General features: G+C 40.9%; 1 protein-coding gene across 3 annotated transcripts in view; it reads left to right on the top strand.

Annotated features, from left to right (window-relative positions):
* C2cd3 (C2 domain containing 3 centriole elongation regulator) overlaps positions 1-15,133 on the top strand; it is an 88,033-nt gene that overhangs the window by 35,475 nt on the left and 37,425 nt on the right. For all 3 annotated transcript variants that reach the window (XM_075952359.1, XM_075952360.1, XM_075952361.1), the window contains exons 13-20: positions 927-1,049; positions 1,572-2,060; positions 3,679-3,830; positions 6,069-6,315; positions 9,059-9,239; positions 12,136-12,319; positions 13,313-13,485; positions 14,750-14,873. In XM_075952359.1, coding sequence (XP_075808474.1) covers positions 927-1,049; positions 1,572-2,060; positions 3,679-3,830; positions 6,069-6,315; positions 9,059-9,239; positions 12,136-12,319; positions 13,313-13,485; positions 14,750-14,873 — 1,673 coding nt within the window. The remainder of the gene's footprint in view (positions 1-926; positions 1,050-1,571; positions 2,061-3,678; positions 3,831-6,068; positions 6,316-9,058; positions 9,240-12,135; positions 12,320-13,312; positions 13,486-14,749; positions 14,874-15,133) is intronic.

The raw sequence follows: 15,133 nt of genomic DNA on the forward strand, positions 1-15,133 counted from the left end.
AAAAAATACAAAGCTGCTTATAGTAACTGCCAAATCTCCTGTATGAAGAAGACATGTTGGTGGTTTATTTTCCAGCCTGTTCATATGACAGCTTTGTTGTCTCAATAGCGTATCACGTGTGACTCCTCAGTCTTTTTTTTTTTTTTTTTTTTGGTTTTTCGAGACAGGGTTTCTCTGTGGTTTTGGTTCCTGTCCTGGAACTAGCTCTTGTAGACCAGGCTGGTCTCGAACTCACAGAGATCTGCCTGCCTCTGCCTCCCGAGTGCTGGGATTAGACTTCCTCAGTCTTACATTAGTCAAAGAATCTTACTGTAGAAAAACTAAATTTTAATAGAGAAAGATGCTTTTTGTGGCTTATAAAATCCTCTGTAATCTGTATTTTCTAGAGGAAATTAATAAAATCCAAAAGGGAAAGTAAAAACTGGCAGGATATGGTGTTGACTGAGGTTTCTGTCCCGCCCAGTCCCACAGCCGTTAAGTCCCAAAGAATAACACAGAGATCTACATTAATTATAAACTGATTGGCCTATTAGCTCGGGCTTCTTATTAACTCTTATAACTTATATTAGCCCTTAATTCTTGCCTGTGTTAGCCACATGGCTTGGTACCTTTTTCAGCGAGGCTGTCACATCTTACTTGCTCTGTGTCTGCAGACTGAGCTTTGCTTTTTCCAGAATTCTCCTTTACTCATTGCCCTGCCTCTACTTCCTCCCTGGTTGTCCCGCCTGTACTTCCTGCCTGGCTACTGGCCAATCAGCATTTTAATGAAAAATAGTACAAGTGATAGGATAAAACCCATTGTCCCACAGCAATATGGTAGCATTATTGGTCACATCATATGTTCTCTCACAAGCCACATAGGCTGTCACTTCAGCTAAAGTCCCCCATGGCTCCTTCTTAAGCTTTTTCTTTCCTTATTTTATCAGCCAGAAGCCATTGGATCTGCATCTCTTCCTTTGCGAGCTGTCATTCAGTCCGAGCTGCTTTCTTTCCGTAACCAGCTTCCAGTGCAGCAGGAACACGGCTCATCTGCACTTGGTCCCCTCCAGGTACGTGGGTGTACATCCAGAAAGACACGGCTATCTCCTGAACATAATATGGCTGCAAACAGGGAAAGGAAGGGCTCTGCAGTTGGGAGGCTTCTGTTGAAGAGCAAGAGTGCCTGGAAGGCAGTAAGTACGCACAGTAGTGCCTGGGAGGAAGCAGGAGATGGACAGACGAGCCCTCTCTGAGGAGCCCATGTCTGAGGTGATAGCTGAAGAAAAAGGGAAGAAAGTAAAAGCACATATAAAAGCCCTAAGGATTGTTCCCATAGGATAGCAAGCAAGAGTCAAATGGTAGAAAATAGAGTTATACACACTGGTAAGAGTGAAATTCATATCCTTTTAGGTTAAGGCAGTGTTTAAATTTTGGCCTTGTGACCCCAGGAATTTTTTCCAATTCCCTTTAAACTGAAAGAGTTCTTTAGATATTAGTTCTTAAAAATATTTTAATATTTTAGTAATTTTTAAGATAAGCGAGTTATTTATGCTGTAGACATTCTCACTGACTCTTCTCCTTTTGTCTTCAAGGTCACCATGGAGCTTGTTTTAGGCAACAAGGATTTCACTGGTGTCAGTGCTAAGTTAAGCAGCAGCACCCAACATACTCCACTTTCTGCTGCTACAAGTCCAGATATGGCACGAAAAACACTCCAGGATACGACCTGCACCCAAAACCCACAGAACTCAACTCAAATTCATGAGGAAACTTCAAGGAAAACACAAAATTTAGTGCTCCCCAACCCGAAGTCAGCAAACCCTGTATCCTCAAATTCTCCAGACGTCATGACTGTTCCGCATCACAGTTTAGTACATCAAACCAATGGGTCAAGCAAAGAAAGTGCCTTACTATTACATGTGCTGTTGATGGTGCCAGATGGGAAAGACTTTGTTTCTAGAGAGCCGGAGAAACCACCACCGTGCAATGTGTACTTAAAGTGCAAGCTCTTCCGCACAGAGGAAGTCACCACGTCTGCCATCTCGTGGGGCACGGCGCAGCCTATCTTTAATTTTTCTCAGGTAGCTTTGTGTGTTTCTTGTCCATTTGTGGTTTGTGGGGGCAGGAGACAGATGTATCTTAAGTGTACTCTGCATACTGGAAGAAGCTTTGGTCGCTGTCTGGTGTGCTACGTTGTTGTAGGAGTGATGTTGCCCAAAGTTTTGATCTCTGCTTGTTTCTGTTGTCTCTGTTTGCCCAAGTACTAGATTCTCTTCCTTTCTGCTTCTTTTAAAAGTATCAGGTAAAGTCCTCAACTCCCCAGCTTTCTCCTGTCTCTGAGTTCTTCGGTTTTTTAGTTATGTATTTCTTCTCATTTATTCTCTATTTTAATATCCATCTCTTGATTCTTCTGTAGAATTTAGTTCTTTAGTGCTGACACTGATGATTGAACCTAAGACCTTGTGCGTGTTAGGCAAGTCCTATACCACTGAGCTACACCCACAGCAAGCCACTCTGGTTTTTTTTCCTGACTTAACAGCTGATCGCTTTCAGTCTTAAGACCAAGAGAAAACCTAGCTTATCTTCCTTGGGAAGGGTTGAGTACGTTTGGCAGGCAGCCCTCCAGTGGGAAAAGGTGGAGGCTGCAGCACACTCCCTTTTCTTCTCTAGCTTTAAGTGTTAGGCTCCCACAATTAGAATTCTAGTCTCTCTGTTCTCCTGTGGACATGTGGATTCCCACAGCTTCATCTTCATTCTGTGAAGGTAACTTCCAAATCAATACTTCTGTGTAAGTCAGACATTTCCCTCCAGGGTCACCTCTCTGATTATTGGCTGGACATCATCACCTGGATGTGTCTATAGCCCCTTTACACTAGCATTGCCTAGTCTTTACCAGATATTCTCTAAGAATGTGCAAGTAAGAATTCAAAGGTGTCCTACCACTTGAGGTCCTTCAAATTGGTGGCCTCCTGCCACTACTATTAATTTAATGGAGCTACTCTTAACTGTTAATCCATACTTCAACTACCAGCTAGCTTTATCTAGAATAATTTTAAATGAAAAATCCAGATGAATAGATGGTTTTGCTATTTGTTATGACACATGTTAAACAGAGGAGGTTTTTGGGTTTTTATTTGTTTTATTAAGTGTTGTCTAGGCGCTGGATTGGCAGTGCTTTGATAAAGGGTTCAAAGCTCTTTCTCCAGGCTGGAGAGATGACTCTTGATAAGAACGTGCACTTTTCTTACAGAGGATCTGAGTTTGGTTCCCGGCACCCACATCAGGCAGCTCACAATAGCCTATAACTTCCAGCCTCCAGCCTCCGTGCATATACACAAACACCAACAATACACACATACACTTAATTAAAAATAACATGTCTTCCAGCAGGATTTAAAAGTGATCGCTTTACCTGAAGAAAGGTTGGGTGAGTTGGGTAGGCACCATATTTGACATGCCTGACAACTTGCTCTGTGTCCCTTCATGGACCCTGTCATCAGAGAGAACCCCTACTGGTTGGTAGCTGTCTTTTGTATGTATTAGTCTCTTACAGTAGACCGTGTTCCTGTGAGGATACAGACTGGATTATATTTTAATATCTTCAGCGTAGTACTAGGCTTTCAATCAACACTTGTTGAGTAAAAGTACTAATTAATTGTTTCAGTGGTGGAAATTCTTTTTCCTGATTGTTCTTCCCAGGTGATTCCCGTTTCACTGTCTTCCAGATACCTGGAAAGACTTAAGAACAATGTGATGATAATTGAAACTTGGAACAAGGTGCGGAGCCCAGGACAGGACAAGCTGCTCGGGCTGGTGAAACTCCCTCTCCATCAGTTTTACATGTCATTCAAGTAAATAGGAGTACTCTTTATTCTTCATCTCTAACTTCGTATAGACTGAAGATGAATTCTTTGAGTATACAAGCTTGAGTAGAATCTCTCAAAGGCCTTTCTTATGTTCACAAACTTTCTGCTCTTTGTTCTTTTGTAAAGCTGACACACAGATCCTACTTTGGAGTTTGTTAAGAGCCTTAGGACTTTTGCAACCTCTGATGCATTGTGTATAAGAGTGATTAGAAATTCAGAGGAGTTAATTATGTGTTGCATATAGTGTAAGAGTAGAACCAGGCGTATAACTAGATAGCCTGGCCCTGGGGTCCACTCTACTCAAAAGCTCTACTGCCAGAGTTAGCCTTCCAGCTGATGGTTGACTTCTCCATCATGAAATGTCAGTGTGGTTCATAGCAACTGTTATCAAGATTTCTGTAACAAGTTAACAAGTTGAGATTTGCTAACTATATGTACATCTTTTTAATAACTAGTAAAACCCTGATTAACTTGGTTACTTTTAATCTACAAACTTCATTTTCTGTTTGATTCAAAGGGCAGATTTTTAATTGCTTTAGCGCTAAGCATGGCTCTGTTGTAAGTTTTACAGTCAACATTTTTATGTGCATTATCTCACTCGAGCTTCATTGAAACCTCATGAAGTATTATCATGGTCCTTATTTTACAAATGAAGAAAGTTGTCCTGTAACTTTGAGAGTTCATTGTCTCTGGCTTCTTTTCCCTCATCTCTAAAATGAGGATGATACTGGGTCCACTTTCTCACTTGTGGAGCAGTCATGAGGATCTAGTGAGAAAATGCATGTGTTTGCCTTGCAGGAATAGATAGGTAAGTATTTATGATGGTAACTTCGAACATAGCAAGGCTGAGGAATACTGCTGAAACCATGGGTGTCAATGTCTGTTCTAGACTTTCAGCTCACTAGCACCACTGCTAATACAGACACACTACATACATCACACCCACACACATCACCTCTTTTTAGTTGTGAAATTCATCTGATCTGTTATCCTCCCTTCGCTTCCCTTCTTATCCCAGTAGATCCCATCCTTTGCTGATCAAGTACAAAACAGCAGTAGCTAACAATTACTGAGCATTTACTGTGTACCAAGTACCTTAGTTGACTTTTTATATGAGTTGTCTCAGTTTAGTTCTAACAACTCTTTTATAGAAGTCTTATAGCCTATATTTTACAAATAAGAAATCGGGCTGTAAAAAGTTAAATTGGTGATTTAAGCCTATATAGCAAGTAAGTGACAGCACCAAGAGCCAGCCTGGTAAAAGAAAATTATTTGGGTTTACAATCAGATAGTTCAGGACTAGAGGTATAACTCAATGGTAGAACAGTGTGATGATAAATAAGGGGCTTAGGAGGTAACTCAGCTGGCACAGTGCTTGCTGCAAAAGCATGAGGACCTGAATTCTATTCCCAGTACCAGTGCACACATCTGTAAACCCAGCACTGTGTGGGTAGAAGCAGGGGAATCCTGGAGCTTCCTGGCTAGCCAGGCTTTGCCGGATTGATGCTTCAGGTTCAGTAACGACCTTATCTCAAAATAATATCAATCAAGGAAAAACTTGACAACAACCTTCAGGTTCCATGTGCACGTGCAGACATATGTGCATGCTCCCAAGCTACACGTGCATACATAAATTAGTTAAAACTAAAAAATAATCAGAAGAGTCAGTAGTTGAATCCTAGTTCAACTTGAATCCCTGCTGGCTGTGTAACCTTAGCTAAGTTACTTAACCTTTTGAATAAGATTTTCTTACCTGTTAATAATAGTTAATACCAACTTTTACAGTGTAAATGGGTTAAAAACACTATGAAATGCTTAGTGCTTCTGTGTGGTTAATGATTAGTAGATATCATTGGTACTGTTATCCAGATCTTACTTTTCAGACTGTGAAATCCACCTTTCTTAGTTGACCGCATGGACTGTATAAAATAATGAAATTCAGCAAGTTCCCTCTGAAGTACTGTTCCATTGCAGACAGTGGACTTGGCGCCACCATGGCACAAAGATAACCTGGACTCATTTGTAGCCCTGTACTTACTGCAGACTGAATTTTCCTGCCTTGTAATTTTAGTTTGGTTACTAACAGAGTCATATTTTTAAAAGCACTAATTTATTTTTCTGGTTATCAATCCATTTCTGACAAACTGAGAAAATGAGCCAAGTAAGCAAGTCTGACACGACTGATAGTTGCTATTTGTTCATTCACAATGTCTTACTCCCTAGAGATCCCAAGATTTCTCGCCTGCTGCTTGATGCCAGGTACCCAGTTGTTGCTGTCGACAGCTATATGCCTGTGATTGATGTGTTCTCAGGCCACCAAAATGGGAGCCTTCGAGTCTTTTTAGCCATGGGTTCTTCAGATCAGATAATGATGCTACAAAGATTAAAGAATGAAGAAGGAACACTCCCTCCCTTCAGCCCTAGGCCAGCCCATTTCCTGGACCAGCCACCTGTAGCATCTGTTCCTATGGTAATGACCTAACATTATGGTTCACAGAAAACTGTCCCATTTTCTCTTACACATTTTAGTGAAACCATTACCCAGTGAAAGGCTCCAGTAAACAGTATAACTTGGATTTACTTTATACTTACTTGTACTTAATTTTGTATGGGGAAGGTATGTGTGTACATGCTCACATTATTTGTGTAAGTGCATGTGTGTAAGTGCCAGTACTTAAACTCAGGTGTCATTCTTCAGGAGCCCTCCTTTCAGGTGTGTGTGTGTGTGTGTGTGTGTGGTATATATGTATTGGGGTATGTGCACATGTGTGTGCAGGTGGAGGCCAGAGGCCAGCACTGACTGTTCTCTATTGCTCTCTATCTTAATTTTTAATAATATTTTCATCTTATATGTAAGATGTTTCAATTGTATAGACATATACATCTGTGTACCTTGTGTTTGTGCCTGGTGCCAGAAAAGGGCATCAGACTTGAACTGGAGTTACAGATGTTGTGAGCTGTTGTAAGGGTGTACAGATGAAACTCTGGAAGAGCATCCACTGCTCCTAACTACTAAGCCATCATTCCAGCCCTCTCTGCCTCTTTTTAGCACTTGGATTCCAACCACAGCCCACCACACTAAGCCCTTTCCTCAGCCCCACAAGTGCTTGTTTTAAATCAGAAGAGTCATTGGTATTCTTCTCTTATATTTTAAATATATTTTAAATGGTCTTTATATCACACTTAGCTCATTGAATTTATAAACAAAACCTAGGATTAGAAATACTGTTCATTGATAAAGAACTAACCTAGTATGCTGAGTATGTAGCTTAATTGGTAGATTGCTTGCCTAGCATTCATGAACCCTGTGTTTTGTCACCAAGACTCCACAAAGCCAAGTATCCATCATCCCAGCACTTGGAAGGTAAAGGCAGGAGACTCAAACACTCAGAGATATCCTTGGCCATGTAGTAAGTTCAAGGCCAACTTGGGCTGCATGAACATTTGTCTCAAAACATACACACACACACATACATACATACACACACACACTGAAGACTTTTGGAACTGGAGAGATTGCTCAGTGGTTAAGAGCACTTGCTGCTCTTGCAGAAGTCCCAGGTTCAGTTCCCAGCATGTACTTCAGACAGCTCATTACTCCCATAACTCCATTTCTAGGGGATCCAACACCTTGTAGACATGTAGGTACATACATATACTTAGATACACAAACATAACACATCAAATATAAATAAATAAATCTTTAATAACTTACCTAATGTGTAAAAGACTCTGGTTTTGGTCTCAGTACCACAAAAAAAAAAAAGAAGAAGAAGAAGAACTGTTTGGACAACCAGGTATTAATCCTCCAATGTGCTAAATCGTCTTGAGAGAGAGAGAGAGACCCAAGTAAAAGACTGTAAAATCCCTGTGTATTGACGAAGTCGGTGAAATGCCTTGTTTTTCACTAATAACCAAGCAGTAATTTATTTTATACATTGCTGCACAATTGAGAAGGTATACTGGCCTGCGTTTCCATGTTTAGTTTTATAGTATCTGTGTACCTTGAGTTTTGACATTTTTTAGTAGGTGGTGAAACAGAATCAAAGTCACTGTATTAATTTTCAGGAGTCATAAGTTGCTAACTGAAAATTCCATAAAAAGCACAGATAAATAATAATCTATAATATTCTCAAGTCTTTTCAGGTGGTGTTGTTCCTCAGCTTGCAATATAGACTCAGAAATTATTAAATTCATACTGAAAGTTAGAACATGATTCTTAGGGTACATCAACAGAGGGAATTTTGCCTTTATGGCTGAATATCCACACGTCTGTGTCCCTCTTACACTGTCTTTCATCCAGTTCTCCATCTGCAGGATCAATTGTTAAGTTGCTCTAGTGCCATATGGCCAAATTTAACAGCTGCCATGACTCTTAAGAGTGCTTCTCTGCCACTTTTTTCTTCCAGGGATCAAATTATAAGTTTTCTATTTCCCAAAGGAAGCTTTTTGAACCAGTATTGCTTACATATGCTTTTGGGTTTCAAAACAAATACTTAATGCAATCTTCTCTAGATTGATTGGATTTGTAGTTAGGTGTTATTTAAAACCAGTAGTCCCACTCTTAGCTGAAACCTGAATTCATCCTTTGAAAAATTTTGTTAACTGATTTCTAGTGTCTGCTGAGGCTGTGTAAGGTAGAGCTAAAGAACACTGGCTGCAGGGTCAGGGAGCTTGTGAGCCTGGCTGTAGTTAACAGTCATGCATGTTAACCAGCTAATACAAGGGAAGTGTGGATAGAGTACCTGGCTCATGGTAAACACTCAATAAGCACACCAGTAGTGGTTATGAAATAATACCCTTAGCAACCATGTGTTCACTACTTCCCCAAGTCTCAGCATTATCCCCAGCTTATTTAGAAGTAATAACACCTGGTGCTTCAAACACATATTCTTTTTCCTATTAAGAAAGTAATGCCCTATCCCATGTTCTGAGAGCTTTTATCAACAACAGATGCTGAATTTTATCACCTTCATTTTCATCATTTGTTGAGAGCGAGACCATCCTCCTGTTTCACTCATGCACAGAATCTTATTTATGGACTTCCTAACATGACTCAGTCTTACGGTGTAGGGTAAATCCCGCTTGTTCTGCTTACACTGAGCAGTCGTGGGAGCTATACATAGAATTCTGTCAGGTTTCTTCATAGTCAAGCAAGGGTATTCTAAACAGGCTCATCTTTAAAGCTCACCAGTATCTGTTTCATTTCGTAGCCGGAAGGCCAAGGAAACCGACTGATGGAGCACCACTTTGAGTTCCACGTGGTGATGGTCAAAGGGCTCATGCCCCTTCAGACAACAGTCTGGGGAGAAGCAGATTGTTACGTCCAGTACCACTTTCCATTCCAAGACTCCCAACCCAGTGTGCTCCAAGGACCTGACTTACTTGAAAATGGTAGGCTGGGAGACCACATCTTCTCAATCATGCTTGAGTCTTTTATTGAACGTACTTAAGAACTGTGTTTTTCCTGAGTAGTCTGTCTTGTTAGTTTTTCCCAATCATACCTAGGGATAAAGTTATGTGGACATGTAACATAAAATATGGTCTAAATTTTCATTGTGCTTTTTAACTACTTTTTTTGACATGATCATAGTATTCATAATACATTTTCATGTACATTAATAACATGGAGTAACATTCATGCACTTTACTTTTTCTTGGTGCACTTTGTTGTTTGTGTTGAGTTAGAAAATATGCCAGGGTTTCCCTAATCTCTGGTTTTGGAAGGTTTCAACAAGGTTTCTCAAGCAAAGTGTCTTCCAGGTGTCTTCTGACCATTGTTTTGGTACTTCTATTATAGAAACAAATAACAAAACATGGATCCATATAATCTTTATTTTGATATGATTTAGATTTAAAGAATACTTATAAAAATATTACAAAGAATTTCTGCGTACCCTTTGCTTAAATCTACCAGTTATTTACATATTAGTCCTTATTTACATGCTTACGTGTGTGTGTGTGTGTGTGTGTGTGTGTATGTGTGTGTGTGTGTGTGTTGATATTTTGTAGTAGTCATGCTTTATAAAGTCAATATGAATACTTTAGGGAATTGAAGATGCTGGACTATTGTTCCTGAGGAAAAAATGTCCACATAACTATCTCATGTAGATCATAATCTTAAACCCGACAAACTACTATTTATTTATTTATTTGTTTGTTTGGTTGGTTGGTTTTTCGAGACAGGGTTTCTCTGTAGCTTTGAAGCTTGTCCTGGAACTAGCTCTTGTCTCACAAAGATCCATTTGCCTCTGCCTCCTGAGTGCTGGGATTAAAGCCATGCGCCACCACCGCCCAGCCAAACTACTTTTCTAGGTAGATTCTGTTCTGTTCTTCTGCAAAAGAGAAAACAATCTTCAGAAGCATTAAGCAGCTTGCATGGAACCAACTGATTAACAAGTGCCAGATACAGTATCCAGCCCTAGTCAAGCTCATTAACAAGTGCCAGATACAGTATCCAGCCCTGGTCAAGCTCATTAACAAGTGCCAGATACAATATCCAGCCCTGGTCAAGCTCATTAACAAGTGCCAGATACAGTATTCCAGCCCTGGTCAAGCTCATTAACAAGTGCCAGATACAGTATCCAGCCCTGGTCAAGCTCATTAACAAGTGCCAGATACAGTATCCAGCCCTGGTCAAGCTCATTAACAAGTGCCAGATACAGTATTCCAGCCCTGGTCAAGCTCATTAACAAGTGCCAGATACAGTATCCAGCCCTGGCCAAGCTCATTAACAAGTGCCAGATACAGTATTCCAGCCCTGGTCAAGCATGGTGGTACAAACCTGTTCATCTCAGCACTTGGGAGTCTGAGTCAGGAGGATTACCTTATGAGATCCCATCTCAGGAAAGAAAGAATGAAAGGGGAAAAAAAGATCTAAACCAAGAGCCAGAGTGTCTTTGACTATCCTGCCTTACCCTTTCTATCTCCAGCTTCTGATCATCTTCAAGAACTAACACAAGAATTCAGGGTTTTGCCTTGTTTGTTCTCATTTGATAGGAAGCGGTGTTCATCATTCTGCATGTCTGACTAGCAGATTCAGTATCACTTTCGTGTTCAAAGAAGGGACTTACGTACAGAATATATTACAAACTCTTAAAAACTTTTTTTTTTAAAATCAGGACTCAGAATGTAGCTCAGTTGATAGAATGAGTGCCTGCCTAGCATGTACAGAGCCCTGAGTTTGATTCTCAGCACCACATAAGTCAGACATGGTGATGCTCACCTGGAACCCCAGCATTTGGGAGGTTGAAGTAGGGGGATCAGAAGATCAAGGTCGTCCTTGACTGCATAGCAAGTTTGAGGATAAGACTATGCTACTTGAGCCCTAGTTCAAAAATAAAGTAAAACTGAGGAAGGAGGATCATGTTCATGGTCAGTCTGGACAACTTGGTGTGAGACCGTCTCAAAATAAACAATCTGGTGTTGTAGCTCAGCAGTTGTACTAGACCTAGCATATATAAACTCCTGAGATTAACTCCTTTACCACAAAAAAAAAAATAAACAAAAACAAAAAAAACCCCACTCTATTAGTCTCTTCTGGTGATACAACAAAATGTCTGGGGCTGGGACTTTCAGAAAATAAACAAGATAAATTTAGCTCCATTTTGGAGGTGACATGGATTTGGCCTCTACTGAAGACCCACTTGGCTGTGTCAGAATGATGGATAAGCCAAATCAGAAGGCTAGAAGGGCGAAGCCCATGGAATGGCATTACTTTATGCAAACTTACTCTTGGAAGAACTTAGTCCAGAAGACTAGCATGTACCATCGTGGCCTAAGGACTTCTCTCCAAATCCTGCCTCCTAAAGGTTCCACCACCTCACAAGATAGCCACACTAGGGACTGAGTCTCCAGCACTTGAAACTTGAGACAAATTATAGCCAGACATTTGGCATCATCAATCTTTTAAAGAATGCAAATCTAAACCTTCATGGAAACTCTTACTCATAGAGACAGGTATAATTGTTTAAGAGACTAGTAATTGTTTGAAAGGATATGGAAAATTTGAATATTCATATACTGTTCACCAGAAAAGGGATCTGTCCAGTATTACCATGGCACTTACTGTACCATAACCACAGAAATGCTAGGAGTAACCCAGCTCGAAGATGCAGGTTGTAGCAAATCTGGAAGCTACTATCTTTAATACCTACAAGGTGTCCATATCCTCGTCTTTTCTCACAGAACTATCATGAGGATAGAATTAAATGCGATGTCTGTAAGTCAGTGTGCTGCAAATACAGCTGTTTCTGTGTTAGATATTCTCAACTGCTTTTCTTTCCCAAAGGAATTACTCTGAAGCCCTTTAGAACTTCAACCACACTGTGTGTCCCAGATCCCATCTTTAATAGCGAGCACCATCACTCTCTCCTGTTGCCAACTGAAGTTCCAGTGCAAAGGCTCCTGCTAAGTGCCTTCTCCTCCCAGGGGCTTGTGCCTGGAGGTGGAGTCCAGTTTGAAGTCTGGTGCAGGTACAGTATGGACAACCTAGTCCTCTTGCTTAGGAAGGAAATGCCCTGTCCTTGGTCAGGTGGAACTGTTATAAGAAGCTAAGTAGGACGCCCTTCCTTGCTTTGTGTTCTTTATATTTGACAGTAGCTTGTGTCTGGGATTTATATGTTAGGCTCTCCTGAGCAAAGAGAAAAATTGCATTAGTGTTGTTCCCTACTGTCCTTTATGCAGTGCATTCCCCATTTTTGGTATTCTCTTACCATTTGGTTTACTTCAGGTCTTTATTATATGAGGCCTAACTACTCTAACAACCTTCCAGCTGTTCTCCTCACTTCTAAACTCACTTCTTCCCACCATTAGAAAAATAGTCTTCACAAATCATGAATCCACTTAATGTTACAATCACTGGTAGATTTCCAGAAAGAATGCTGGCCTGGTTGTAGATGTCAACCTCGCCCACGCATCTACACCTCTAGGAAACCTACTAAAATGATTAAGAGAATACAAAGAAATGTAAAGGAAGGAAAAATAGGATCATAAACAGTACTGTCACATGACAGAAATACTTTCTGCAATCAGGAAAAAACAGATCTTTCAAACCACCTAGCTCTGATGGTACAGCTTTATGATCTAAGAATGGATTAGTTTGACATGAAAAGAAAATAGAGTGGGTTCTAGCAGGTTCTCATCCTAGTGCAAATAGACTGTCATGGGCCTAGAAACACAGGTGAGTCGTGGGGAAGAGGGAAACTGTCTCTCCGAGAGCCACCTGTACTGCTCCAGGGTGGACGTTGTGAGAGGACCCAAGGCAGATGCAGATCCTCATGCAGAAAGCTGTAAGGATTTATAAGGTTGTTTCCGTGTAATAGGCAGTATATCCTGCCAGTCCAGCCACCACCGTACACCACCAGTCCAGACAGCTGGGTTCCAAAAGTAACTGGCTACTGAGAACTGATCACTGGAGCAGCTGCGCAATTCTTCCAGCTGGCGTTTTGTGCTTTTGTGGTTTTCAGATACTATTATCCTAATGTAAGGGACCAGATGGTTGCCAAAGGAACCTTGCCATTATCAAGGATTTGTGCCATGGTAACCATGCAGCACCGTGAAGATGTGGGAATGCAGAACTTTAATCTTCCATTAACCCCCAGATTTGAGAACAGTAAAGAATTGAAGAACCAGCCATCAGGTAATTGAAGACTTTTCATCATTGTATATAAATATCCTTTTTCTTGTTGAATTAATTATTATTCACTTGGGGTATTTATGCTTTTGAGTCTCTGATGAGAGCTGTGAGTTTCACCCTCTTTTAGAAAGATGAGTGTAGAATATATATTGCAAATTTTGCATGTAATTTTAGAAAACTCATAGTTCTGTGGACTCTGTACATATGATGCTTGTCTCATTTTACCTTGAACACTCAAGCATTTAAAAAGCCCTCATAGCATAAATGCTAAGTAATTTATAGGAACCCTAGAAAATTATTCTAAGCCAACATGAGCAGAAGTGGGACTCTGGATGTGATTAGCTTGGATTGGAAATTGACTCTAAGGGAGATTAAAAAACTTTCTTTGGTGTATGTGTACATACATATGTACAAAGGGACACACCTGCCATGGAACATATGTGGAAGTTAAAATTATTTTATTTTATGTGTGTATGGGTATTTGCCTGTCCATATGTATGTGAACCTAATGCATGAAGTACCCTCAGAGGTCAGAAGAGGACGTCAGATCCTTTGAAACTAGAATTATAGGCAGTTTGAAGCCTCCACGTGGATCTAAGAACTGAAAGCGGGCCCTCTGCAAGAGCAGCAAATGCTCTTACTGTTGAACCATCTCTACAGCCACTGGAGAAGATTAACATTAAATTAAGGCCAACGGGATGACTCAGCCCCTGCTGCCAACTCTGATAACCTAGTCAGTCCCAGGACCCACGTGATGAAAGGAGAAAGCCAGCTCCCTCACGTTGTCCTCTGACCCCTACTACAGACAGACAGACAGACAGACAGACAGACAGACAAAACTTGAAAGAGCTTAATTTGGCATTTAAATAGTATTACAAACTGATGGTTTCCAGAAAGGCAATTCAAACTGCAAAATTATCAGAATTAACTTTCTAAGTCAAGTTACTGTGTGACACTTGTTAAAGAGTATCTGCTAAAACCAAAGGTTTTATCCTGCCTTTAAGATTAAGTTGTTCCTCCTGAGCCCCCATGATTCAACTTGTTGAGTTCTTCTTAAAGCTATCTCTGGAATGAGGCTCTAGCATGGAAGACTTAAAATATATATATGATTTCGTGAAGTACAGTATACAACATGGACAGATCTCTTCTGTCACTGTGATTGTGGTCATCGTCCTTCTCCCTCCCGGCTTGGCGCTAATGCTTTAAGAGAACAGAAATCCTTCTAGCCAACCTGGTAGATTTTTTTCTTCCTGCTCTCATTCGTCAGGTTTGCTGGATGTGGGTTTGAGGTACCGACGTAGCCCAAGAACAACAGAGGGAGTTCTTGCTGCCCGAACCGTCTCCATCTCAGTCCAGATTATCAGAGCCTGTGGTCTGCAGGCAGCAGCTAAGTAAGTCTACCTCAGAAAAGTGGTTCTTAAACCTCTCTGTGGTGCAGTCTGTCCAGTGCATGCTCCCACCTGGGTGACTAGTGACTGAGACTTTCCTGTGGTGCGGTCTGTCCAGTGCATGCTCCCACCTGGATGACTAGTGACTGAGACTTTCCCGTGGTGCAGTCTGTCCAGTGCATGCTCCCACCTGGGTGACTGACTGAGACTTTCCTGTGGTGCAGTCTGTCCAGTGCATGCTCCCACCTGGATGACTAGTGACT

Source organism: Microtus pennsylvanicus, chromosome 18, assembly GCF_037038515.1.
Source record: "Microtus pennsylvanicus isolate mMicPen1 chromosome 18, mMicPen1.hap1, whole genome shotgun sequence".
NCBI lineage: Eukaryota > Metazoa > Chordata > Mammalia > Rodentia > Cricetidae > Microtus > Microtus pennsylvanicus.